This window comes from Prinia subflava, chromosome 26 (genome assembly GCF_021018805.1).
Source record: "Prinia subflava isolate CZ2003 ecotype Zambia chromosome 26, Cam_Psub_1.2, whole genome shotgun sequence".
In the NCBI taxonomy this organism is placed as follows: Eukaryota; Metazoa; Chordata; class Aves; order Passeriformes; family Cisticolidae; genus Prinia; species Prinia subflava.
In genome coordinates, this window is record NC_086272.1 from 2,404,349 (window position 1) to 2,431,537 (window position 27,189).

Sequence of the window (27,189 nt, forward strand, 5' to 3'; positions counted from 1 at the left end):
TTAGATGCTCTAAGTGTGGTAAGCAAAATCTTAAATACCACACTATTGCCTGTCATGTCCCTCGGTGCAAAGGTCAGGTGTGTGTGGTTCCACAGGCGAGTGGGTCTGTGAGGTATGCTCTCGTGGTTTTACATCCAAGGTGGGCCTGGGCCAGCACAAGAAACTGAAACATCCTCTTGTGCGCAATGAGGAATGGATTTAGGACTCCTGCCCTACAGGGTCATCTTTGAGAGGGGCCCACAAAAAAGTGTGAACTGAAGAGGAAGAGGCTCTCCTGAGTCAACTGGTGGTGAGGTTTGCTAGCAGCAGGAACATCAACCAGTTAATTATGGAGCATATACCATCAAAAATGCCAAGCAGATTAGTGATACAACAGATGCCTTCTGGGAAAAGGCCCCTCCAAGAAAGTCCAGCTAGTAGAAGGCGAAGAAACAGGGAGAAAAGACCCTCCCCAGTCTGCTGAAGGGCCAAGGGAGGGACGCTTACAGCTCCAGTATTTTGATGCCATCAGACAGAGGCTATCAGCTGGCAGATTCACCAGTTGCCAGGAGGCCTTCATGAGAATATGAGATGGGCAAGATCCACAGGTGGTGGTGAACGAGGTATATGAGAAGTTTTGAGAGAGCCTGAATAGGCTTGGCCTTAAAATTCCCAGTGGCTGAGACGCATCCAGAGCAATAACTAACTGGATGCAAAAACGGGCTAGAAAACGTGGGATATATCATCATTATCAGAGTCTTTTTCAATTACAGAGAGGACGGTTGGCACATGTCATCTTGGATAACACGGAAGCCCTGCAATGCCAAATACCATCTGGCATTGTCCACAGTGCATTTAAAGTGAGATGGGAAACATCGTTTAAGGGTCTTGAAACCTTCCCTGTGTATAGGGATGCGAATAACACCAGGTTTCAAGACCTGATTACGGATAAATAGAGTGGTAAGAACATGAGTGAGAGATGTAAAACCTCCGCTCCGGGGCCAGATGGGATTAGTTTGGGTTATCTTACTAAAATAGACCCTAAGTTTTCCCAGTTGACTGAGATCTGCTCCTGAACCCTGACACAGCAGTGGATGAACAGGGCTATGCCCTGACCCTAGAACATCTCTGTGGTGAGGGACAATGGGTACGAGTGCAGGCTTCTGCCATTCCTGTCCCAGCCCTAGGAATCCTTAAAGAATTAGCAGGGAAGGCTTTTTTCAGTCTGCAGCCACATGGCCCCCTTACACCTTACACACAAATTTGACAAGGGCCATTGGAATCCTTCGTAGACTTTGTAGAGAGGCTCACACAAGCCTCATTGAAACTCAAGTTAGAACAGAACATGCCAGGGAGGGAATACTAGAGGAGATTGCCTTTATTAATGCAAATGATTCCTGCCGTGCTGCAATCCTCAGTCTCCCTCTAGACCCCCCTCGGGTGTGCTCCTCCTTGCGCGATGTAGTGAATACAGTCATAAGCCATGCGAGCAGAGTGCCGGATGTGCTCCTGTCAGCACTCGGAGAGACTGAAAACAAACAGGAAGTGCCCCAGTCGCCATGCTCAGGGGCCTTGGTGAAAGATGAGGAGGCAGGCGGGGACGAAGGCGGAATGGGGCCAGCACAAGTGATGCAGCAGAGAGGCGGAGTTTGGGGCAGTGACGAGAGCGGGGCGGTGCTGGCTCTCCTTTCACCAGAAGGCAAGCCGATGACGCAGGCATATGTGACCAAAACAAACATGGCAACTTCCACTGCCACTTCTGGAAACTTGGACCCGGTCCAGTCCGACATTCCCACACCGTCACAGACGGCTACGGTGCAGCCCACCACCCATACACAGGCAGCCCATTGCCCCCTGCCAGAATCTGACTCAGACGGAGAGAGTTCTGAGCCCGATGTTCGTCGTGCACCACAGCTGCAAGAAAAAGTACGGCAATTCAGAAGAATTACAAAAAATAATAACTAAACTCGCCGAGCTTTCTAATCACCAGAGCCAGCTTGAGCAGCAAGCAGCTGTGGCATCCAGAATTTCTCCGCAAAAAATGCAAAATCTATCAGCTTTGTCTTCCTGACAACCTGACCAGGCATTGCCACCAGCTGCACAGCAGATGGCGCTGCCTGCCACCCAACAAGATCCGATTCAAAAGTGCTGGCCTGGTGTTCTACAAGAAGCTGTTTTAGATGGTGATTTTAAAGCTGACAATTCCATTGTTTGCCCAGTCACCATCAAACAAAACCAGGCTAGGTGGGAACCCCACGAGTGGAAAGTGTTAAATTCAGCCAAGCAAACAGTCTCGACGCATGGTATTAGGTCCGAAGCAGCCAAGAATATAATACAATACATTTTTACTGCCGATCTCCTTTGGCCAGCAGACTGTTCCAGCATTGCATCTTTACTATTGACACACTCACAGTTTCTTATTTTTGAGAGGGAATGGAGATATTTAGCCACCGAAGAAGCCAAAAGACATCAAATACTGGGAGATCCATTTTATGGAATCCAACCAGCTATGTTAACAGGGCAAGGACCATACGCTACAACTAATGTACAACTGACATTTCCAATTGAAATCCACCAGCTGTCTCAGGCATTGGCCCACAAGGCTTTACTACTGGTTCCAGACAAGAAAAAACCTGCATCATATGCAAATGTTAAGCAAGGAGCCACCGAGGCATACGGTCAGTTCATCGATCGCTTGTCTGCAGCTTTAAAAGATGCCCAAGATTTACCCGCAGAAGTGCAGGAACATTTATTTCGTTCCCTTGCTTTTGAAAATGCCAACGCGCACACCAGGACTGTGTTAGCTTCCCTTCCTCAAGGCTGTGCAGTTGATGAGATGTTAGTAAGAGCAACCAGAGCGGAACAGAACAACCAAACAGCAGCATTCACAGCAGCTGTGCAGAATGCAATGCAGCAACAGGGACATATCATTGCAGCTGCATTGACCGGAAGAAATATCAGCCATTCCAGCAACAACAGAAGACCAGCATCTGGCGTTGTTTGCTTCCGCTGTGGTGATACAGGCCATTTCAAACGAGCCTGTCAAAAGACTGTGTGGTGTCACAAATGTAATGCAGACACTCATGCCACTGAAGCTTGTAGGAAGCAGGGAAACTTCAAAACCAGCGCGCTAAGGCAGCGCACCAAGACACAAATCAACGCCTTGACTCACAAGACCCTGAAAGTGGTTTCCTAGTTAAGAACAGGCCTGCCACATAGGAAGTCTTGGTGTGCATGTAACAACAGCAGGAAAAGTTACCTTACAAGACAAAGAAGTAACCCTGATTCCCACCAATGTATATGGACCAACGTACAGCACAATCTCTTTAGCTGGAGGTTTGTTGCTGGGAAGATCCTCCACAGGCAAACAGAGTGTGATTGTGATTCCAGGAGACATCGATGCAGATTACAACAGAGAAGTGAAAATAATGGCTTATGCCTTGCAGCCACCTGTGACCATTCCAAAAGGGAGCAGAATTGCTCAAATTATCCCATCTGAAAACATTTTGCCACATTGTCAACGGCCAAGAGAACCAGCTGAAAAAGAGAGAGGAGATGGAAGCTTTGAATCAACTGGCCACGATGTCCTTCTTACAATAAGCCTGAAAGATCACCCGCGCATCACAGTGAAGTTACATCATGGTAACCAGATCATCACTCTATCACCAATTCTCGACACTGGCGCACACATTTCCATCATCAATCAAATGTACTGGCCATCGAATTTGCCTTTGCAATCTCTCTACATCCATGTTGTAGGAGTGGGTGGAATGAGTGTTCCCTCAATGAGCGCAGACCCTATCAGCATTATCTTTAAAGACAATCAAGTCATCGTAACTCAACTCCACGTTATGCTTTTGCCCGAAAAACATCGAGGATTGCTAGGCAGAGACGTGCTTTCTCAAGTCATCGTAACTCAACTCTACGTTATGCTTTTGCCCGAAAAACATCGAGGATTGCTAGGCAGAGACGTGCTTTCTCAACTGGACATGGTTCTAACCACTGACCAGCATTTTCTTTGATGGCCACTGCAGAGCAGCCACTCATTCTGAAAATCACCTGGTTGACTGAAACTTCTGTATGGGTCGAGCAGTGGCCAATGACAGAAGAAAGGCTGCAAATTACTAAACAATTGGTACAAGACCAACTTGAAGCTGGTCACATTCGGCCCTCAGTGAGTCCGTGGAACACACCAATTTTTGTTATCCCTAAAAAATCAGGAAAACAGAGATTGTTACATGATCTCCGCAAAGTCAATGAACAAAGTCAGGCAATGGGCGCTTTGCAGCCTGGCCTGCTAGCACCAACTATGATACCTCAAGGGTGGAACATCTTATCATCAATTTAAATGACTGCTTCTTCACCATCCCGCTTCATCCTCAAGACACTCAACGTTTTGCCTTCACCGTGCCATCTGTCAACAGAGCAGCCCCAGCACAACGATATGAATGGACCGTATTGCCCCAGGCGGGGAGAAACTCACCGACCGTGTGTCAGTTGTTTGTTGATTTGGCCTTGCAACCAATTCGCCAGCATTTTTCCAGTGAATGATTTATCATTATGTCGATGACATTCTTATTGCCACCAAAGAACCATTGGCAGAAACAGATTTAAACTGGTTGATTGCACAATTGAAACATCGTAGACTGACTGTAGCCCCAGAAAAAATACATCGGTCAGATCCTTGGAAATATTTAGGCTGGCTGATCACAAATGCACAAATTCACCCACAGAAGATCACTTTACACACCACCATTTCCACCCTGCATGACGCCCAGAGACTTTTTGGAGACTTGCAGTGGGTTCATACCATTGTAGGAATCACCAATGATGATTTACAACCATTTTTACTGTGGCTTCATGGTGGTGATGCCAGCAGCCCCCGAAAGTGCACCCCCGAACAGCAAAGAGCTTTGGTTCAGGTATCAGAAAAGTTACAACGTGGTTGGAGTTGTCACCATATAGAGCATCTTCCACTATCACTTTCACTTTCCAACGCTGATGCCTGTCCATTTGCCATTGTCTTTCAATGGCCAAAGAAAAAGGGGCAACACCAATCTAGGTTTGGTTCAACAGCAAGCCTGTTGGAATGGGTGTTTTTACCTGTGCAACCAAAGAGCCGTGTCATGACCAGAACAGATGCTCTTGCTGCATTGATAAAAAAGGGCAGAGGTGGAATTGTAGAGATAGATGGAAAGGAACCAGCAGATACCAGCGTTCCTGTGAGAAGTGAAGATTTAGAGTGGAAGCTGAGACATTCTGTCGCAATGCAAAAAGCATTGTTGGGTTTTACAGGTGTGGTTCACAATCAGCAGCCAAAAGGCCCAATGTGGACTCTAGTCACACGCTACCAGTGGCTAGAGAGACCTTTGTGTTCCTTGACACCAGTTAAAGGAAGAACAGTTGTTACTGATGCCAGCTGAAAAACAAGAAGGGCTGTGTGTGTGTGCCAACAGCAAGGAGAAGGGATGCAACATTTACTTAAGAGTGAAGCAGGAGACAGTCTGCAAACCCTTCAACTGAGGCCAGTGTGTTGAGCTTTGCAAACCTGGAACAACGAACCACTCAATGTTGTTTCGGACTCTTTATATGTGGTTGGAGTCGTGCAAAGAATTGAGGATGCGCTCATCAGGACCACCCAGAATCAGCGCCTTGGAGAACTGCTTTTGCAATTAAGAAGTGTACTGAAACAGCATCAGCATGCCTTTTGTGTCATGCACATTCGCAGCCATCAGTGCGACAGCAGTTTAGGAGAAGGCAACGCACGAGCAGATGCTGCAGTCAGTTGCATTGCCCATATCCCTCCAGAAAACAAATTTGTGAGGGCTCGTGACAACCATGAGAATTTTCATCAAAATTCTAGGGCCCTGCGCTGACAATTCCAGATTTCCCTGAATGATGCACAAGGGATTGTGCATACCTGCCCTCAATGTAGTCATCATGGGCCTGGCCTTGGCCTGGGCCCGAACCCAAGGGGAATGAAAGCTTTAGAATTGTGGCAGATGGATGTAACTCGTGTTCCAGAATTTGGAAGACTGAAATATGTCCATGTCACTGCTGATACCTATTCTAAATTTATCTGGGCCACAGCGCAGTCAGGCAAGAGAGCTTTGAGTGTCTTTGCTGAAAGACACCTGACTGATTGCTTTGCAGTGATGGGAGTGCCTGTAGAAATTAAGACCGACAATGGGCCAGCCTATGTTGGTCAGCAAGTTGCTAGATTTATGCAAAAGTGGGGAGTCAAGCGTACCACCAGAATCCCTCACTCTCCCACTGGTCAAGCCATCGTAGAAAGAGCTAATCGGACACTGAAAGAATATCTAGCAAAGAAAAAACAGAATGATGAGTCTGACGTAACTAGTTGATTATCCAAGCTACTGTTCACTTTAAACTATTTGTGCCTAGCAGAAGAGAAGAGCCTGCAGTTGTCACACATGACCATGCAGTGAAAGAAGGAAGACCACAAGCGATTCCAGGGCTTTATGTATATCACAAAAATATGTGAACGGGCGAATGGCAGGGACGGAGTCCTGTGTTGTTTAATGGTCGTGGTTATCTGTGTGTTTCCACAGGAGAAGCAGGACCTGTTTGGGTGCCGAGCCGATTTACCCATGCATGTCCACAGTCAGAGATATCAGCTAACAGTGATAACGACAGTGACAGCAGTGACTTACCTGGAGAACCTTGTGAAGACCCTGAGACTGCTGAAAATTGACTTTTGAATTAGAAAAAATAGTTATACAGTTACAGTTATAAGATTAAGTTTAGCGATAAGTCATTTTTAGTATTTAAGATGAAGTAATAAGCAGGTGCTGTTTGTTTTGCTTTTCTATGAGAGACAATCAAAACAATGAATAGAATGCTAAGTACAGAAATGTTTATTTAGTTAATGCCTTAATAGAAAGAGGATCAGGAATGCTTGAGATTGACCCAAGACAAAATATGTGGGTCACTTGGGCCAATCGGAGTAAACAAGATTCATTTTGCTTGTCTTTAGCTACACCATCAAATCCTTTTCAGACTTGCTTGATTGGAGTCCCAGTAGACTCCATGACAGAGTTCAGAATCTGGTCTCAAATCAAAATTAATCCAAAGAGTGTTTTGGGAACGCAAGCTGTTGCCATTGCACAGAATCTTAAAGTTGCTAGTACTGAGCCCCAAGAACTCAATCTATTGGGTTCTGTGCCAGGGAATTACTGTTTGATCTTTGCACATCTTATCATGAATTCAAGTTTGTTAATTGTAGAAAAATGGCAACTGAAAAATGGCAACACTTGGTTGTCTCCCCAGTCCCCATTGTACTATAATTATACCGAGTACTGCAATAATTGGACTGAGTCTGTGATGCCACTGAAAGGTGTTGCAAGAAAATGACCGCCAGGGATTTTTCTCATTTGTGGAGATAGAGCCTGGTCTGCAGTACCTCAAGAAGCTATAGGAGGTCCATGTTATTTTGGTAAATTACCATTGTTTGCTCCTAGCATTCATCAAGTTTGAGGGTTGTCTAGAAAGACCCGACGAGTCAAACGCAGTATGTCTCAACTAAGCTCCAACTGTAAAGATCGAGTTGACTTATGGCAACCTGCAGCTGTAATATCGGCATCATTCTTTGCCCCAGGAGTTGCTTCAGCGCAAGCTCTCACGCAATTGAAAAACTTAGCCTGCTGGACAGGAAAACAAATTAATATAACATCTAATCTACTAAGTGAGCTTGCCAAAGATGTTCATGACATTTGTCATGCAGTCCTCCAAAACAGAGCAGGAATCGACTTCCTCCTTGTAGCACAAGGGCATGGAAGTGAAGAATTTGAGGGCATGTGCTGCATGAATTTATCAGACCATTCTCAATCGATTTACAAGCAGCTGTCACAGCTGAAAGATAATATGAGAAAACTTGTAGTTGTAGACACTCCGTTTGACAAATGGCTCGCATCATGGGGTTTTACCAGGTGGATCAAGGATTTGATCTGTTTTGCTATAGTGATTCTCATTGCTATTATAATCATCTTAATTATCGTGCCTTGCTTGTTACGATGTATGCAAAATTTAGTCAGCCGTGCCTTAGAGTCAGTTTGGATAGCTCAAAAAGAAAAAGAGGGAAATGTAATTGGATTTCTTCGAGATCACGGGCATGATGTGCTGTGGGAAGAGATTTGAGCTATCCCAAACTGGGCCTCAGATTTGGGCCTGTGTAGAAGTAGATAAGCTTGTGGCACAGTTAGAAATTAGGTTAAGGTGTGTGTATGGACTAGATGGGACACTTAAGAGTAGAATCACAGTAGCTGCTTTAAACTAAGATTGTTTCCATTTTTGTTCACGCTGAATGCCAAGTAGACTGCACCTGCAAATGTAAATTATTTCACACTGTATAAAACCAGCCATTTTCGAGAATAAAGAGGAGAATGTATGATCTGGCCATATTGGTTGTACTGTGCGTTGCTCTGTCCAGCCCCCATTAATAGCACCCTGGCTATAGATATATCCCATTCCCTACCATCCACAAGCCCCTGGGAAGATTAAAAGATATAATGGGCTGCTAAAAACTATGTTCAGGGCATTAGGTAATGGGACATGGAAGCACTGGGATGCAAACTTGGCAGAAGCCGCTTGGCTAGTCAATACTAGGGGATCTGCTAACTGCCCTGGTCCCACCCAAACTAAGCCCTTAGACACCATGGAAGGAAACAGGGTTTCTGCATTGCACATAGGGAAGTGGGTGAGGAAGTCAGTGTGGATTTCTTCCCCCATGGGAAAAGGCAAACCCATTCATGGGATTGTCTTTGCTCAAGGACTTGAGTGTACTTGGTGTGTGATTCGGGAGGATGGGGAGACCCAGTGTGTACCTCAAGGAGATTTAACCTTGAGGTAAGAATAACTTATAGTGTAAGTTGTATGTTACAGGAGGTAAAGTAGCAGGAGGGACATGAACTGACAAAGAATGAATTCTGGCAAGGAGCAAGAAAAAGGCAATGATGAACAGGGATGACGCCACTGCCCAACCAAGTGTACTATTTCTCCTGTCCTGACCCCACCTCCTGCTGGAATGGAGACCACCCAGAGGGACGTGAAAGGACAGGCGATAGTAGTTAATAAAAAGTATGATTGGTCTAGAGAAGGCTTAAGGATTCTAGTAATGAGAGTATATAGACTATATGGGATCCCAGCATGACACAAATGGTATGGAATAAGGGGTGGAGATTGTACTGGGTCTGACCAAGGTAAAGTTCATACTCTTTACAGTGCTGTGCTTTGCATTGGTAGCTGGACGGGTGTTGATAACAGACCAGTGGCTTGGTTACTGCCAAGCAGCACTGCTCCTCTGACATTCCTTTCCACATCAAAGGCCATGGGAGTGGGCAAGATCCTGGCAGGGGACACAACCAGGCCAGCTGACCCAAAATAGCCGAAAAGAATATTCCATACCACATGACATCAACTCAGATATATAAGCTAAGGGACAGAGGAGGAAAGCAGATACTTATGAGTTTTCAGTGTTTGCCATCTGGAGGAACTCTTACAAGGTGCTGAAGGCCTGCTTCCCAGGAAGTGTCTGAACATCACTGCTGATGGGAAGTAGAGACTGACTTTTTTTTTTTCTCTTTAGCTGTTGTGCACACAAATCTTCACTTCTTTCTTTCTTCTTCTGCAATAAAACTGCCTTATCTCGTCCTGCTGGTTGTGCTCCATCTTATTCTCTGCCCTGTCCCATTGGGAAAGGGAGTGACGGAGTGACTGAGTGAGCACTGGGCACCCAGACAAGGTCAACCCACTACAGCAAGGATAATATCAACATTTTCACAAACAAATTCAGGACCTCACCAATGTAGGAGGTATCAAGTTTGTGGGCTTTCCCATTGGAGTGCTGGCAAAGTAGTTCTACAGAAACAATGAGCTCATAGGTCTCTCCAAAACAAGGAAGGGGAAAACTGTCCCAGCCCTGGCTTCCAGAGCGCTCTTTACCTCGGTTGATACTGTTCATATCAAGCAAGGCTGGCTCAGATGCGTAGAGTCATTATTGTTTATGCAAATTATAAACAAAGAAGGAAAGTTAAAAGCTGGATGGTACATAAGGACAGTGGAAACTACAGATTTCTTCCAAGCATGTAGTGTTGCATTTCACCCACATTTGAGACTAAATTCTACTGATTTGGACCAAGGTGGATGGGCCACCTATACTTAGCCCAGAAAAGGAACATAGATGAAAATATATGTTCAATAAATTGCCAAATGCCTCATCATCTAATTAGTGGCGTGAATGAATGAATCAATGACTGAATGAGATTCCCACAGTCCCTACCCACTATCCAGTGAAACCATAGCCAAGGGCAGGGCCTTGGCAGAATCAGCAGGGAAAGCAGACCCTGTCAAGCCTGGTGCACTCGCAACAGTGTGGGATGACCCCCTGCTGGTGTCCCAGCTGTTGGTAAAATACCAATACTCTGATCATTTTGGTGAGCAGACCCGGCCTCCAGGGTAGAGGAGAGAAGGCCTCCCATGCCAGCAGCAGGCAGACCACGTCTGAGACCCCAGTGCATAGACCTGGCCTTCTGTGACCAGGCTTGGCATGCTGGGGACACGGGGTACAGCTGGTCCCCTGCTCCAGTGGGGTGAGGTGGCCTCCCATCCCAGCAGAGAGAGAGCAGACCTGCTTCCTGTGACCAGACTTGTCCAGTGTGGGATGTAGAAAACGAGTTCCAAGTATAAGTTCCTACATTTCCAGGGTGATTGGGTTGGTGACCAGTTAATTGCTGGTCATCTTGTTCTCGTGTTCCCTCCTGTTTGTTCAACTCCTTGTATTGCCTCTGCTGTTCCCAAAGATGGCACCTGTGACCATGAAGAGGGAAGTGACATCCAAGCCTTCATGCAAATTAAGAGACATTTAGCACCATTAAAAGGAAGAAAGCCCTAGGAAAATGAGCCAACATGTATTTAGAGAAATTAGATCACAGTTTTTGCTGAGGAAGGAATAGGACTATCCCTCAGTTCCAGTTTGTAATCTTTATAGCCCCACCTTGTGTTCAAAAGAGCAACACTAGAGGAAAGACCCTGGACCTGGAGCAGGCAAAGTGCCTTCCTGTGCACTCCCGTGAGGACAGAAGTCCCAGCTCTGCCGGCAGACAAAGCTGAACCCCTCCTCCTCCTCCGTGTCACCACCGGGAGGGCGGCAGTGCACGCGACCCCTCGGGCCCCCGCTCAAGCTGACCCTTAATGAAGGGGTTCAGAGGAGCTGCTCTCCTGCCCTCGTTCATTTCAGCTGGGGCCTCATCCGGGATCAGCCACACCCAAAGAGGACTGAGGATGGGACAGGCACCCACCCTACCGGGCCTTCAGGCACAGCTGGATACACCTGGACCAAGGGACGGCTGGAGAACGGCGACACGCAGGAGCACCGGACTGTTGGGAGCCCAGGGCATCCCTCTGGTCGCACTGGAGGGTCAGGGACCCTGTCAAAGGGGTCTGCGACCCAGGCAGGGGGGGTTGGAACTTGTACAGGGGTTCTGGGATCTGTACAGGGGGGGTTGTAGACCTTGGCACAGAGCCCAGAGAGACATGACCTTTGACTTCAGTCCATGGGAGAGACTACCTACATTGCAGGAGGAATTAAAAGTCACCAGGGTGTGAAGTAGATAGCAGTTAGTTTATCCCTGGGGGTGAATGTATTTTGGATGTGTGGGCTTGAGAAGAAAAAATGGAGGATTTGGGATGTGGTCCTGTCCTCCTGCTTCTTCTTCTTGTCCGACATTTCTGCTGTGAAGGTGGCACGTTTGGATAGGGTCAAAGCAGATATGACCTGTCTAAGCATAGGTGTTGGGTATTGGTGATTGACTGTAAATAATGGAAACGCAATATGTAGTATAAGAGGTCAAGACCCTCCCAGGCAGGAGGAGTCCATGTGTGATCCTGCTGCTGCACGGAGCTCCTCAGGGCACGAGAAGAGCTTGAGAGATAAGACCTAATAAACAAAGAGCAAGACCTTGAAAAACTAAAAACCTGAAGACTCCGTGTTTTTCTTTGCATCCTGCTGGTGACTCCTGAAAGGGCAGAGACATTTTACCACCCTGACCTCAGGGGGTTAAACCTGAGACCGGACTGGTGAGTGAGACCGGTGGTGGGAGTAGGAGGCGAGTGAGGTGTGAGTGAGACGGGGGCCGGCAGCTCAGACCCCAAAGCGACTGTGAACCCCTTACTACCGCGGTTCTGGGCTCCTGAGGGGGCTGGCTGGGAATGGGGGCAAGTGAGAGGAAATAAGGAGTACTTGAGGTGCCTCCAAGGGGGATAAAGAGGGGCGCCCGCCGGGTGTGTGGAGGTAACTAGAGAGTGAGTGACACACAGAAAAAGGGGGAGGCCCCTCTCTCAGGGCTTAGCGGCCCAGGCCCTTGCAGAGTGCAAAGAGCCTAGGTGTAGAGGGGGTGGTGTAAGCTTACAGGGTGTCCCCAGGCGCTGTTGGCACCAGGGTCCACGAGGAGCCCGGTCCCCTGGGTCACACCAGATGTGCCGTAAGTGTTGTGTTGGTGCAGTCCTGGGAGGGGGCCGTAAACCTGCCCAGAGCACAGGGGTGGGGGGCCAGGGATCGGACAAGAAGGAAAGAACAGTGGGACCTGAAGTCAAAAATAATTGGAGAAGAATGCATCATGAGGGTAGAGGAAGAGTGTAAGACCTCAGTAGGAAAAACAGCTTGTAAAAGATATTTAATAACAAAAACTTTAGGCCCTAAGTACATTTCCCAAGAACCCAGTCATTACTGGTCCTTTGAGAAGAAAGAGAAAGGGTGCATCTGTCATGAGGGGTATGGGCTGCATGAACGTGCTGATAAAGAGATAAATCCCTTTTGGGGAGTAAAGAGAAGTGTCCAAATATTGGGAATGTCCACCAGAAACAAGCGGTACCTTTGGGGAGACTCCTGAACAATTCTTTTGGATCTGCAGAAATACAGCTTACACCAAACTGCCAGGGGACTGGGCTGGGAGTTGCACCATAGGAATTATTAAACCTGCCTTCTTCTTACTCATAAAGAAATCAGGATCAAATTGGGGCGTTCCAGTATATGACGACCTGAGAAAGACTAACCAGAAAAAGAGAAGCATAGTTGAGATAGGGGGGGACCCAAAAGTGGAAAAGTAAAGTATGGACCCCAGAAGAAAAAATTGAAACTTATGGGCCAGTCACCTGGGCTCAAGATGGGTCCTGGGGACACCATACCCCGATTTATTTGTTGAATCAGATCATCAGACTCCAAGCAGTACTTGAAAAAGTTTCCAACAGAACAGCCCTCGCCCTTGATCATATATCTATATGGCACCAGCAAAGGGACAGCAGGGACAGGGTGGTGGCACCTGCGAGGGGACAGAAGGAATGGGATGGTGGCACTTGGGAGGACAGCGAGGACAAGGTGGAGGTGCCAGCAGAGGGATGGGGGGACAGGGTGGTGGCACCTGTCAAGGGACAGAGGGGATGGCCCCTGCGGGGGGGACAGTGAGGACGGGGTGGCAGCACCTGCAAGGGGACCGCAGGAACAGGGTAGTGGCACCTACAAGGGGACAGAAGGAATGGGGTGGTGGCAATTGGGGGGGACAGCAAGGAGAAGGTGGTGGCACCTGCCAGGGGACAGTGGGGACAAACACACATGTCCACAAGGCTGGCAGTGTTCTGAGGACACACACATCTCCCAAGCCTACCTGTGCCCCCAGTGACACAGCTGTCCCCTGTTGTCCCCAGGGCCAGAGCACGGAGCAAGGCCTCCAGCAGGTGGACGCCTTGGTGGCCCGGTACCGTCATGGCTGCCTCTGGTGGGGGCTTCCCTGGCTGCCTGTCCTGCGCCTCTTCCACCCCAGCACCCTCCGGCCACTCCTCAGAGCCTCAGGTAGGACATGGGACACCAGATGGGTCCCCAGGGCCACCCATGAGTGTCACCACACCTGGCACAGAGACCTGGCAGGGCCCAGGCAGTGGCCACCAACCCAATCCCAGCGGTGTCACCACAGCAAGGCCAAATGCCACCCTATAGTGGCCACCAACCTGTCCATGGGGTTCCCCAAGGCCACCCAAAGGTGTCACCATGTCCAGCTCTGGTTTTCCCCCAACCCCCATCCTTAGTGGCCATGGGTGCTGGGAGAGGGTCCCCACCCCAGGGTCCCCACCTGAGGGTTAATGGGTGCAAACAGGGTGGCCTCATCCCCAGTGTCCCCACCCAGGGGACCCGATGCCACCCCAGTGAATCCCTGCCCACCCCGTCCTTGTACCCTGCAGCTTTTGTGGTCCCCAAGGACAAAATTTTCTACGGCTTCCTGAAGGCCTGGCTGGGTGAGTGCGGGGGGCTAGGGTGGGGACAGCACCCCTGGGTGCCCTGCAAATGGAGCTGGGTGTCACAGCACCCCTGGGTGGCCCCACAGATGGATCTGGCTGTGTCACAGGGGCAGTGGAGGATGGGGACATCACCCCTGGGTGCCCCTAGGATGGATTTGGGTGTGTCACATGGGACAGGGGCAGGGAGGACAGGGTCAGCCCCCCTGGGTGCCCCCAGGATGGATTCGGGTGTGTCACAGGGGACAGGGGAGGTGGGGGACAGGGTCAGCCCCCCTGGGTGCCCCCAGGATGGATTCGGGTGTGTCACAGAGGACAGGAGAGGTGGGGGACAGGGTCAGCTCCCCTGGGTGCCCCCAGGATGGATTCGGGTGTGTCACAGAGGACAAGACAGGTGGGGGACAGGGTCAGCTCCCCTGGGTGCCCTCAGTGGATCCAGGTGTCACAGGGGAGGAGACAGCAGGTTTTGGGAACAGGACCCTCGGGCACCCCCGGTGGATCTGGATGTGTCACAGGGACAGGGTCAGCCCCCCTGGGTGCCCTCGGCAGACCCCGGTGTCCCCTTGCCAGAGGAGGGGCTGCTGCTGAGCGGCAGGCAGCGCTGGGCGCGGCACCGGCGGCTCCTGACGCCCGCCTTCCACCGGGACGTGCTCCGGAATTACCTGGGAATCTTCAACCAGAGCACCCGCGTGCTGCTCGTGAGAGATCCGAGATGGGCACGAGTCCCCCACCTCAACCCCAAATCCTGACCTGCACCCCAAATCATGACCTGCACCCCAAATCCTGAGTCCCGCACCCACAATTCTGGACTGCACCCACTGCTGCACCCCAAGTCCTGTCCTGTATCCCAAATCCTGTACTGTCCCACACCCCAAACCCAACTCTGCCCCCTCTCCCACCCCTGTCCCACCCCCAAATTCACCCCCTGCCCCCATCCTTTGTCCCTGACCCCCTCCCTGTTCCCTCCCTGACCCAGTCCGTCCCCACAGGCCAAGTGCGAGGCAGCAGCAGCAGCAGCTGGCGGGGGGCCGGTGGAGTTGGAGGTGCTGCAGCCCCTGAGCCTCCTCACCCTGGACACGCTCCAGAAGTGCATCTTCAGCCACAAGAGCCACTGCCAGGAGCGAGTGTCACCTGTCCCCACTGACCATCCTGGTGGCTGTGGTGGACTCACCATGGTCCCTGCTGACCATCACGGTGACCGTATAGGCCCCACCATGGCCCCCACTGGCCATCCTGTGGGCCATGGTGGCCCCGCCGTCATCCCTGTTGGCCATCCTGGTCCTACCATTGCCCCCTGGCCACCCTGCAAGTGTCCCCATTGGTCATTCTGCTGGCCCTAATGGCCCTGCCATCGTCCCTGTTGGCCTTCCTGGTCTCAGCATTGCCCCCATTGGGACATCTTGGCCCTGCTATTGTCCCCATTGGTCATTCTAGTGGCCCAAATGGCCCCAATGTTGGCCATGCTGGTGGCCACGGTGTCCCCCGCTGTCCCCATTTCCTGCAGGCAGCCCAGCGAGTACCTCCAGGCCATCCTGGAGCTGAGCTCGTTGGTGGTCCGGCACCAGCTCCGGCCACTCCTCCACCCGTGGTGGCTCTACAGCCTCTCCTCTGACAGCCGGCGCTTCGCCCGCGCCTGCGCCATCGTCCACGCCTTCACCGCCGACGTGGTGCAGCGCCAGTGCCACGCACTCGCCTCCCTGGGCCACCAGGCCTGGCTGGATGGCCACCTGGGACACAGCATGGACTTCATCGACCTCCTGCTGCTCACCAAGGTGGGGCTGGGATGGTGGCCATGGAGGCCTGAGGGAGGTCCAAGAGGGTGGTGGTGGCCATGGGGGGATGGTGGTCAAGAGGGTGGTGGTGGCCATGGAAGGGTTGGTCATAGACCAGTGGCCAGTGGGGTGCTGGTAGCCACAGGGAGGTTGGGCATAGACTGGTGGCCACAGGAGAACAGTGGTGGCCATGGGCAGCATTGACCATAGAGCTGGTGGCTAGTAGGATGGTGGTGCCTGTAGGGTGGTGGCCATGGGGGTAGAGTGGTGGCCATGAGTGGGATTTGGCCATAGACTGGTGGCCCCAGGTGGCCCGGGGCTCATCTCATCCCCACAGGACGAGAACGGCCACACCCTGTCAGATGAGGACATAGCAGCTGAGGCTGACACCTTCATGTTTGAGGGTGAGCACGAGCTCCCAGGTGCCACTGCAGGGGAGCCACTCCAGTGTCCCCTCACTCTCCCAATGTCCCCACAGGCCACGACACCACGGCCAGTGGCCTGGCATGGCTCTTCTACAACCTGGCCAGCCACCCTGAGCACCAGGAGAGGTGCTGCCAGGAGGTCCAGCAGCTCCTGGCTGGCAAGGACACTGCAGACATTGAATGGTGAGATGTCCCCAGGGCCACCCCTGGCCATGTGGCTCTGGGACATGGTGCCACCCCTGCTTGTCCCCAGGGAGGACTGTCCCAGCTGCCCTTCACCACCATGTGCATCAAGGAGAGCCTTCGGCTGCACCCTCCTGTCACTGCTGTGTCCCGGCACTGCACCGAGGACATCCCCCTGTGTGATGGCCGTGTCATCCCCAAGGGTATGGCATGGCCAGGGTGTCCCCTGTGTCACCACCCACCCTCATCTGCTGTCCCTAAAGTGGCCATTCCCATCCCACCAGGGGTCATCTGCCTGATGAGCATCTACGGGACCCACCACAACCCAGACCTCTGGCCCAAGCCCAAGGTAGGGCCAGGCTACGAGGTGTCCCTGTCACCATGGTGGTGACAGCTGTGTCCCCTCAGCATGACGGTGTCGGTGTCCCCCCAGGTGTTCAACCCCCTGAGGTTCAGCCCAGAGAACAGCAAGGGACAGTCCCCATCATCCTTCATCCCCTTCTCTGCTGAGCCCAGGTATGCGCTGCAGAGGGGACAGGAGTGTCCCCAAGTGCCACCCCTGTCCCTGGCTGGGTTCACAGTGGGGTGACAGTGACAGTGGGGCCGTGGTGGCAGGAACTGCATCGGGCAGAGCTTTGCCATGGCTGAGATGAAGGTGGTAGTGGCACTGACCCTGGCCCGGTTTGTGCTGCCGAGGGACGCAGCGAGGCCACCCCCGCGCCGCAAGCCCGAGCTGATCCTGCGTGCCGAGGACGGGATCTGGCTGCTGCTGGAGCCACTGGTGGGACTGGCCTGAGGGACACGGGCCACCAGGACATGGGGACACTCTGCAAGGTGTCTGGAGGAAGAGCAGGGAATTAACGGTAGCATGAAGGGGACAGTATCGTGGTGGTGGTGGGGATGTGTTGTCCTTGGTCATGGCAAACCTCATGGCATGGACATGGACACCCACGGACTTGTCCCCTAGGCCACTTGACACCATCCATGGCCACGTCCCTCATGTCCTCATGCATGGCCATACATGCCCATGTCACCATCTGTGTCTGTGACACCCCCATGCCCAATATCCCCATCCACAGCCCTTTCCCCACCCATGTCCATGTCCCAGGCCCCCTGCCCACCATGTCCCCATCCATGTCCTACAATGTCCCCAGCAATGACCCACAATATCTCCAACTGTGTCTTAGATCAAGGTTTTTATTTTTACCCCAGTGTTGGGTGAAAGGATGAAGAACAATGAACAACGAACAATGAACAATGAACAATGAACAACGAAAGAAAATCAAGGCCACAATAAAAGGATTTATGTGTCCATGCTGGCTGAGTATCCATGTGCTTGGGTGGCTGGAAAGAACCCTTCTTAGAGGAGTTTCCACTCCATTGTCTCCAAAATCTTCATTTTTTGTCCCACTCAGTCACCATTTGGCTCTGGAAGACGCCTGTGGAAGGGTCAGAAAGAATTAGAATCATGGAATGATTTAGGTTGGAAAAGACTCTTAAGACATCCCAGTATTCCTTGATGCTTAGAGAAGAAACAATAGGATGCAAAAGGTGGGATTTCTTGAGGTCAAAAGTAAAAAAATTCACTGTCGCTAATGAATTCCTGACGCTGGTCTGCATCCCAATAGATTTTTGTCCTGCTGTGCCCAGGTGCCCCCAGGGGCCCAGGAAGATGTGGAGACCACCAGCCAGCTGTCTTCCCACCATGGATCACCAGGACCATGGATCTCCAAGGCTCTGCCCAATGGGGCTCACTGTGGATCATCCAATGGGCTCCTCCAACGGGGGATGGAGTTGGAGCAGCGCACAAAGCTCTTCCCGCACGCGGGGCACTTGTAGGGCTTCTCTTCCTGGTGCCTCCATTGCTCTTGGGTCATGGCACAGCTCTGGGACAAGCTCTTCCCACACTCAGGACACTGTTAGGGCCTCTCTCCGCTGTGCATCTGCCGGTGGACAAGCAGCTTGGAGTGCTGGATGAAGCTCTTCCCACATTCTGAGCGCATGTAGGGGCATTCCCCAGTGTGCACTGTCTGCTGCATGATCAGGCCAGAGCTGTCATGGAAGCTCTTCCTGCACTGCCCACACACACAGGGTCAGATTCCAGTGTGGATCATCTGGTGGTGTTTGAGGTGGAAGCTCTTTCTGAAGCCTTTCCCACATTCTCCATATTTCTAGGGCCGTTCTCCAGTGTGGATCCTCTGGTGGACAATCAGTCTAGACCTGGTAGCGAAGCTCTTCCCACATTCCCCACACTCATAGGGCCGTTCCCCAGTGTGGATCCTCTTGTGGGAGATCAGGCTGGAGCTGTCAGCAAAGCTCTTCCCACACTGCCCACACTCATAGGGCCGTTCCCCAGTGTGGACTCTCTGGTGGATCATCAGGCCAGAGGTGTCTCTGAAGCGCTTCCCACATTTCCCACACTCACAGCGCCGTTCCACACTGTGGATCTTCTGGTGCTGGAGCAGGCTGGACTTTGCACAGAAACTCTTCCCACATTCTGAGCACTGGTGCCGCTTCTTGCCGTTGTGAAGCTGTTCACGCACCACCAGCTCAGAGCTCTGGCCACATCTCTGGCTGCCTTCCTGGCACAGGGTGGGTCCTTCCTCCTCGGAGCACCCTGGCATGGGTTTGGAGCCCCTCCTCGGGCGGGATCTCTGCGCCTTTTCCTCCCCGTTGCATTCCTGTGCCATGGAGCCACTCAAAACAGCCTCTTCCACGAGGTTCTGCTGAGGGGATTTGTCCTCCCTGGCCTCCTTGTCTGGGGGAGGAAGGACAAGGACAGGATGGGATTTGCCTCCATGCCAGAGGGAAGGCCAAGGAGATCCCCCCAGTGCATCCCCGGCAGGACGGCGTCGGCAGCGGGGTTGTCCTGCAGCCGGGGCCAGGCTGGGCTGGGAGATGGAGCAGGAGAGAGGGGCAAAGGGGCACTGACTTCCTCCTCACCTGCCTGGGGGTCCTGGGGCATCCTCCTCTTCCTCACAGCCTTCTCTTCCTCCATCCAGCCAAGGTTTGGCAATGGGAATTCCTGGTTTGTGGGAAAGACATTCTGTGAGTGCATTGGCTTTGAAGGTCCTGCTGTCCAAGTCCATCTCCAGAAGTCACCGCATGTCTGGTGTCCATAAAATCCTCCAAAAATCGAGAAGAAGTCCAAAAACACTCTTGCAGGGCTTCCCTGTTTCCAGTGTCCTTCCTTTGGGGTTATGGGGGTCCCTCTTCTCAGAGCTGCTGGGGGCCCGTGGGTCCTGGGGATCCCCCCTCTCCCGCCTCCTGCTTCGGCTCGCTCAGGGGGTTTTGGGGCTGCCAGGGCTCATCCTGTCCTGATTCTGACTCGGCTCCCAGCTGTCCCAGGGTCCCCTTCCTCAGCATTCCCCCACTCCAGCCACTCAGCGCTTCTTCCCCCACTCCCCGACAACACTTGCAGGCTCGGGGGGCCCGGACCCCCCTCATCTCCAGCCTCCACCACCCCTCCACAAACACTCCACTCTGCAATCTGCGAGTTCCAAACCCCACATTCCTTCCCCTCCCACACCCCACACCCCCCCAAAAATAAAAAGCCAAAACCCCCCAACCGTACCGGGGATCCCGGGATAGATTTGGGGCGAGCTTCCCCTCCCCGTCACCTGCGGGCTGCCGGGCTGTTGTTGTTTAAATTTATGGGGGGTCCCCGGGGAGTGCCCCCCGGAGACCCCCGGGGTCTTTTGGGGTCGTGGTGTTCCCGCGCTGGCAGGCAAAGAGACTCAGATGCTGGTGGGATGCTGATGAGGTGAGGGTTTACTCACTGAGGGAGAGGGGAAGGGGAGGGGGGAGGGGGAAGGGGGGGAGAGGAGAGAGGAGCGTCCGGACGCCTCCAGGGGTGGAGGGGCAAGAGGGCAGAGCCTTCTGCCTTGGCATTCTTATCACAGAGGTTCAAAGGGGCGCGGTAACATTCTCCAGCCAATGAGGTTACAGATACAGGATACTGCAGGGAGGGTACAGCCTTGGGATAAACCATACATTTTCCGAGGGTGAGCCAGAGCAAACCATTTCCATAAAATGCAATCCCACAAGTCACCCTTTTTTTCTTTAAAATGTGAAAAGAGAAATATGACATATGACAATTAACAATTTAAAAAATGAAACAGTAATTACACAGTTTTGCAGCATGAAACTAAATACAATTGCAGTAAGGATTATGTTATACTGTGAACAGTTGATCTGACCTTGTAATTGCAGTAGACGGGTTATGTGAGTTTATATTGCAAGATTTGAAACAAGTTAACAAATTTGTTTGAGCCTTTCCAGCGTGACTGGCCTAATAGTGTCTAGTCTTTTCCAACTGGCTTTTCAGACCACCACAGCCCCCAGCTTAGGCTGTGGCGCTGACTATGCTCCCACTCTAGGGACAGGAAAACACGTGGAGTTCCCCGGGCTCCACACACGGCTTCAGATTCTCCAGGTGGCCTGCTGCAGTTCCCCCATTGGGGCCGGGCAGGGGCAGTGAGGAATTTAAATCAACTCAAGCTGCCATTGATCTGTCACGGAATTCCCTTAAGGCCTGAACAGCAAGTCACCGACACTCACGGATCTGAGCTAAACCACTCCTTTCACTTTCCAACTGGTTCAACCAAAACAAAAGACCCCCAGTTTTAGGTCATCAAAAGAAAAACAAAAGAAAAAAACTACAAAAACCGTCAAATACTTTCTCAGACACCAATTTAGGTTATCAATCACCCTCAGAACTAACTGAGGACAGCATAAACCCAAAAGCGTTACAGATTTAATAGTCTACCCTACTGAATCGCGCCTTACAAGAAGACAATTCAAAAACTGCTTCCCTTGGATCTACACTTGTGACCTGAAAAGGCCTCTGCTTTCTAAAACAGAAAACAGGGGAATCTGCAATATTTACACACACAAAACTAGAAAGGCATAATTGTAAAACTACTTCATGGGGATGGGAAGGAAATGGAGGGATTTGGGACACCCTGCTGTTTGGCCAGAACAGCAAGGCACAGGGGCAGAAAAACAGGGAAAGGGAATCGCAGTAGCATTAACAATTATACAAGGCTGTAAAACTGGTATTACAAATTCACTTTAGCTTTGGGGTTTGGTTTCTTAGCGTTTACCTTGTGGGACTTGGAAAGCGGAAGATGGGACTGAGAGCACGTGGCCATGGTGGCCATGCGGTCACAGCGCAGCACGTGGTGTTAGCTGTGCCGTGCCGGGTTTAGCAGGAAAGGGTTAACTCTCGGGGGTTTGTTAAGGGAAAGGGGGTTAGGGAGAAGGAGCAGCGAGGGGAGGAGGGGGTAAGGAAGGAGGTTACACAATTTTCAACACCGAGTTTTGGAAGGTGCGGGGCTTGGGCACAACTGAAGACTGCTTTTTCCTTCTCTGATGGCCGTCTGGCTGAGTTCCTTTCGCTGCTGTCCAGGGCTGCTTGTCCGCGCGGCATCTCCCGGTGCTGGGGCCCGCGCGCGCTGCGGCGGGGCCGGGACCACGTGTTGGCTCCGCCGGGACTGCCCCGCGCCGCGGCCGCTGGGCTGGGGCCGCTCCTCCGCCGGGGCCGCGCCGGTGCCGCGCAGCCCGCGCCGCCGAGCCGAGGCGGGCCGGGGCCGCGCCGCAGCCACGCGCCGCTGCAGCGGTCTCGCCGCGCCGGGGCTCACGCCGGAGCCTCGCCGTGGCGGGGCCGCGCCGCCCGGGCCGCGCCGCCCGGCGGGGCTGCGCAGCCCGCGCAGCGCCGGGGCGGGCCGGGACCCGGGCCCGCGCCGGGCTGGTTGGCGGTGGTGGGACGGCCGCGTGGTGGCTCACGAGGTCTCTGCGCGGTGGGGGAGGGGCCGCCCCGGGCCGCGATGGCCCAGAACGGCCGCTCCACCGGAGACGGCACCGAGACGGAGTTACCATGGTCCATCTTTTCTCAGGGTCGCTGATGCTGTTGCCCCACGTTGGGCGCCATCTGTTGTTGTTTAAATTTATGGGGGGTCCCCGGGGAGTGCCCCCCGGAGACCCCCGGGGTCTTTTGGGGTCGTGGTGTTCCCGCGCTGGCAGGCAAAGAGACTCAGATGCTGGTGGGATGCTGATGAGGTGAGGGTTTACTCACTGAGGGAGAGGGGAAGGGGAGGGGGGAGGGGGAAGGGGGGGAGAGGAGAGAGGAGCGTCCGGACGCCTCCAGGGGTGGAGGGGCAAGAGGGCAGAGCCTTCTGCCTTGGCATTCTTATCACAGAGGTTCAAAGGGGCGCGGTAACATTCTCCAGCCAATGAGGTTACAGATACAGGATACTGCAGGGAGGGTACAGCCTTGGGATAAACCATACATTTTCCGAGGGTGAGCCAGAGCAAACCATTTCCATAAAATGCAATCCCACACCGGGCAATGCGATGCGGTCGCGCCCAGCGGAGCTGCGGCCTCAGCGGGCTCGCCGTGGAACACCGACCCTCTCCCGCTGCCCCTCCTCTCGGTGCTCCTCGTGTTGCTGCTCCTCCCCTTCGTCTCTCCCTCCTCTTCCTCCCGCCCCTCCTCCGCCCCCAGCCCGGGCCCCCCTTTCCCGCCCGCTCTGCCCCGCGGCCGCCGCAGCGCCGCTGTTGGGTAGGGGGGAGCCAAGATTGGGGGCATGGTGGGGATACGGGCATGGGTGGGGACATCAGGGCACACGGACATGGGTGGGGATATGGGGTGAACTTCCAGGGAATGTGGGGGATGATGGGTTTGAGTGAACTCAGGGCTCTTGGGAGGGACGTGGGGTGCTGTGTCATGAAACTGAAATTCCAGATCATCCCAGCGTGTGCCGTGGATCCCAGAGGGGAATTCCCAAGGCTCCCAGGGTGCCGGTTCTGCCCTGCTGCCCAGGGGAGCTGTGCCCAAGGGGCAGGTGACAAGGTCCTGAAGCTGTGTAGGCTGACAAAGCAGACAGCAAAGGTTGGTTTGCTGCACATTTTCCAGCCCATTGCCAGCTCCAAGCAGAGGGAAGAAGAAAAGGAAAGTGAGTCCCTGACAGAATCCCAGAACCATTGCAGTGGGAAGGGCCCCTGGCCGTGGGCTGCAGTGCCAGGAGGGAGAGACGCCTCTACCCCAGTGAGGTGCACATGAGACCACAGCAGCACAACCTATGGATTTTATTGAAGATGTGTTTAATTGAATGTTATAAACAGTCATGTAGTAGCTGGATTTCACTGTAATTTATTTTCTTTAATTATAAAATTGTAATTGCTTGTAAATAAATATGATGCCTTCTAAACTGCTTTGAAGTAGGAAAAATTTGTAAATGCTTGTGAGCAATATAAAAGGGGAAGCAAGGCTTTCACAAGAGTAAGTGCGCTTGCAAAGGATTTATTTTAGGATATAATTATTATTGCAATATATATTTCCAAGATAGCATAAACAGAGAGCAGTAGAGCATCAAAGAAGTAACAGCAAAACCCCTTAAAGTGGCATCAGAGGACCTCTGATGTGTTCAACTCCGATGTGTTCAACTATTGAAGTGTGTAAGGTTGCAGAAATCTGAATTAAGATTGTTGTCTACATGCTCAAACTAAATCTGCTCAATCACTTGAGGAAATAATACATCTGCAATGGTATAAAAGACTGCAGACTGCAGAGGTGGGTGTGTACTGGCTATGCCAGGCACCTGTGTCTTTTGGTTTCTGTTTTATCCCTTATTATGCTTTATTAAAACGCTTTACAATTTTAAGCGGAGTGTGCTTCATTTTTAACCCTGAACAAGTAATGTGAGGTAGAGAAATAGGAAAGAGGTGTCAGAGAGAAAAAAAAATAGGAATTCCTTTGGCTCGGGCTCTGCAGCTGCTGGGCAGACCCACAGAGTCCAGTGCTCCCCACTTCCACCTATTAAAAATGACATTATTTTATAAAAATAACATTGGGTTCTGCATTTATGTATTAGCTTTTGCATGTTGTTATTTATCGTAAGTATTTAAATATAGTACAAATTGTAACTCTTTTGAACTGCTTGTTAATATAATATAATCTATCAGTTTTAGTAGGAACTGTATTGCTCATAGAAATAGTAGTGTAGAAAATATAATGTCTGTGTATTGCTTATAGAAATAACGGTGTGATGAGCAGATTGTACTCTAGACCTTAGCAAAACAGAAGCTGTGCAAAGGCTTTTGTGTGAGTAGGAAGAAGAGTGTGAGGCCATGCACTGCCTGCCCTGCCCAAGGGATAACAGTGACACAAGACAGAGCACCGGAGGAGACTGGGGGAGAGCTCGTTAACTCCTGTGATCAGAAAAGTGTGAAACACCAAGGATGAAATCACGGGAAGGAATCAAATTGATTCACTTGATCTCAGGATGTCACACAGGTGAGTCAGGATGGGAAACCTGAACACGAAGAGCCCCTGCAACATCCAAGGTTCTGGGGACTGTTTAAATGATGTATAAGCTAACAAATATGCATGTAAGCCCAGGTATAGAACTGTATATATAGAACATGATTTTAAGGTTTTTTAGTGCTCTTTGGCCATGCGTCAAAAGCCCCCCAGAGCTGGAAATACTGCCCTTCTTTTACCCTATTTTTAAACTAAAAAATTCTAAAGAGTGAGCTTTGTTTTTCACAAGGAGCAGTGAAGCCCCTTTGGAACCAGCTTTTTTTGTCTCTGCTGCCCCTCCAGCACCAGGAACCCACCCGGGAGCAGCCTGGGACCCATCTTGGAGCAGTGGTCACTGGGCCCTGTTGCTGGGGGCAGGTTCCCTGTAAACAATTGCTGGGAGCTGTTGCTGGGGACAGGGGCTGTGTCACAGTGGGGACAGGGGCTGTGTCACACTGGGGACAGGGGCTGTGTCACAGTGGGGACAAGGGCTGTGTCGCAGTGGAGCCCTTTGTGACACCCCGCTGCAGCCCCTGTGCTCAGTGTCCAGCAGGACAGGACAGGAACACAGAGCTGGTGAGGAGTCTCTGCTCAAAAGCTTGAGACTTTCCCTGCTTCCTCAGCTGCCTGTGGTGCTGAGGTTTTTTCCCAAAGATTCCCATTTCCCCCTTCTCCACTTCCAGCCTTTTCCTTTCTACTGAAGGATGGAGAAGAAACCCCCGAGGCAGCCCAGGGTGGCCTAGCAGGAGGAGGGGGATCCCCAGGACAGCAGCTCCCCAGTGCAGCCCTACAAGGTGACAATGGTGCAGCCCCTGCAGGCCCGTGAGTGAGGGGCCCTGCTGGGTTGGGTGAAATTTTCCCCTGCAGCCCCCCAGAGTTCCTAGGCTGGCTCAGATCCTAGAGGGCTTTGGAGGAACATCTCAGGGACAAGGCAAAAGATTCCAAAAGAGGCTCTAACCCCCAGATGTAGTCCAAGACATTTATTCTCAATGGTTTCTGAAATGAATACCCTCCCCCCCAGATGAAGAGTAGTAATAGTTAAAAAGAGTTAAAAATACTGGAACTATGACTTACCTGTTTGTAACCAGTTTGTTCTAAGTTGTTTTACAGTAGGAGTTCTGTGACCCCAGTTCCTGTTTCCCTGCTGTTTCTCGCCTGTCCCTGTTGTGTGCCACCTCCGCTGCTCCCCACCTGCCCATCGAACCAGAGACACCACCTTCGCTGCTGCTGCTCCGCCTCTTCAGCCTGTGGAGCAGTTGCTGGCTCCGCCCAGGAACGTGGCTACTGTTGCCTTGGTCCTGCTGCTCCTGGGCTGCCCATCAAACTATTGCCGACCCAGCCCACAATGCAAAGACACAGAGGCTCCCGAGGTGCACTGCTCCACCAGGAAGTCCAGCTGGGGAGGAGAACTCCCCAGAACGACTGACCAGCACCGGACTGGAGCCCACAAGTGACACCATTGGGTCGGCCAACCCCTCAGCCACCAGCCAGAGTCACCAGGTGGAGTTGCCTGCTTCCTCGCCCTCAATACAGAATGCTCCAAGACCGAGACACCCCTAGACCAAATGAGCCAAAGGGAGGCTTTTTGCGCACTCTCGCGAGGATGGAAGCCCCGGCTCTGCAGCACCAGCAGCAGGACCGAAGACTCCTCCTCTGGAGCGGCGTCTCTGTGGGAGCGGCGGTGGCGTGCGCAGCCCTCGTGTGCGCAGCCCTCGTGTGCGCAGCCCTCGTGTGCGCAGCCCTCGTGTGCGCAGCCCTCGTGTGCGCAGCCCTCGTGTGCGCAGCCCTCGTGTGCGCAGCCCTCGTGTGCGCAGCCCTCGTGTGCGCAGCCCTCGTGTGCGCAGCCCTCGAGCGCCCCTTTAAAAGAGCTGATTAATAAAGGCGTTGTGTTGGAGCAGAAGGTCTCCTGGCCCTATTTATAACAGTTTCCAGGGGCGAAAGAGAACGAATGAGGAAGAGCAGGGCCTTATCTAGACTCCTGCCAAGGAAGAGATAGTTGGAACTCAGCCAGTAGGGTCAGAAAGGGGAGGAAGGGTTAAACTACATGCTTACAGACTCCAGGGGTCTTTCGAGGGCAAAAACCGTTCCCCAGAGAAATACAACAGCTGGGATCGTACCCTGCACAATGCTGGGATCTCTTTTCCCTGGCACACAGCAGCTGGGAGCCCGGGGGTGGCTGTGATGCCTCAGTGCCGAGGCTGCTCAGGGCTGAATGCCTCTGCCAAGG

The 27,189-nt window shown here is 52.2% G+C and overlaps 1 protein-coding gene across 1 annotated transcript; it reads left to right on the forward strand.

The window, feature by feature from the left end:
• The first annotated feature begins 1,590 nt into the window (after positions 1-1,590).
• Positions 1,591-26,825, forward strand: LOC134562195 (cytochrome P450 4F3-like). Its single transcript, XM_063419618.1, is given in 14 exon segments — positions 1,591-1,905; positions 13,696-13,840; positions 14,227-14,280; positions 14,851-14,978; positions 15,270-15,404; positions 15,789-16,052; positions 16,390-16,456; positions 16,531-16,667; positions 16,731-16,863; positions 16,945-17,009; positions 17,094-17,176; positions 17,276-17,441; positions 20,082-20,152; positions 26,687-26,825. Coding segments are annotated over 14 exon segments (1,902 nt in total).
• The last annotated feature ends 364 nt before the right edge of the window (positions 26,826-27,189 follow it).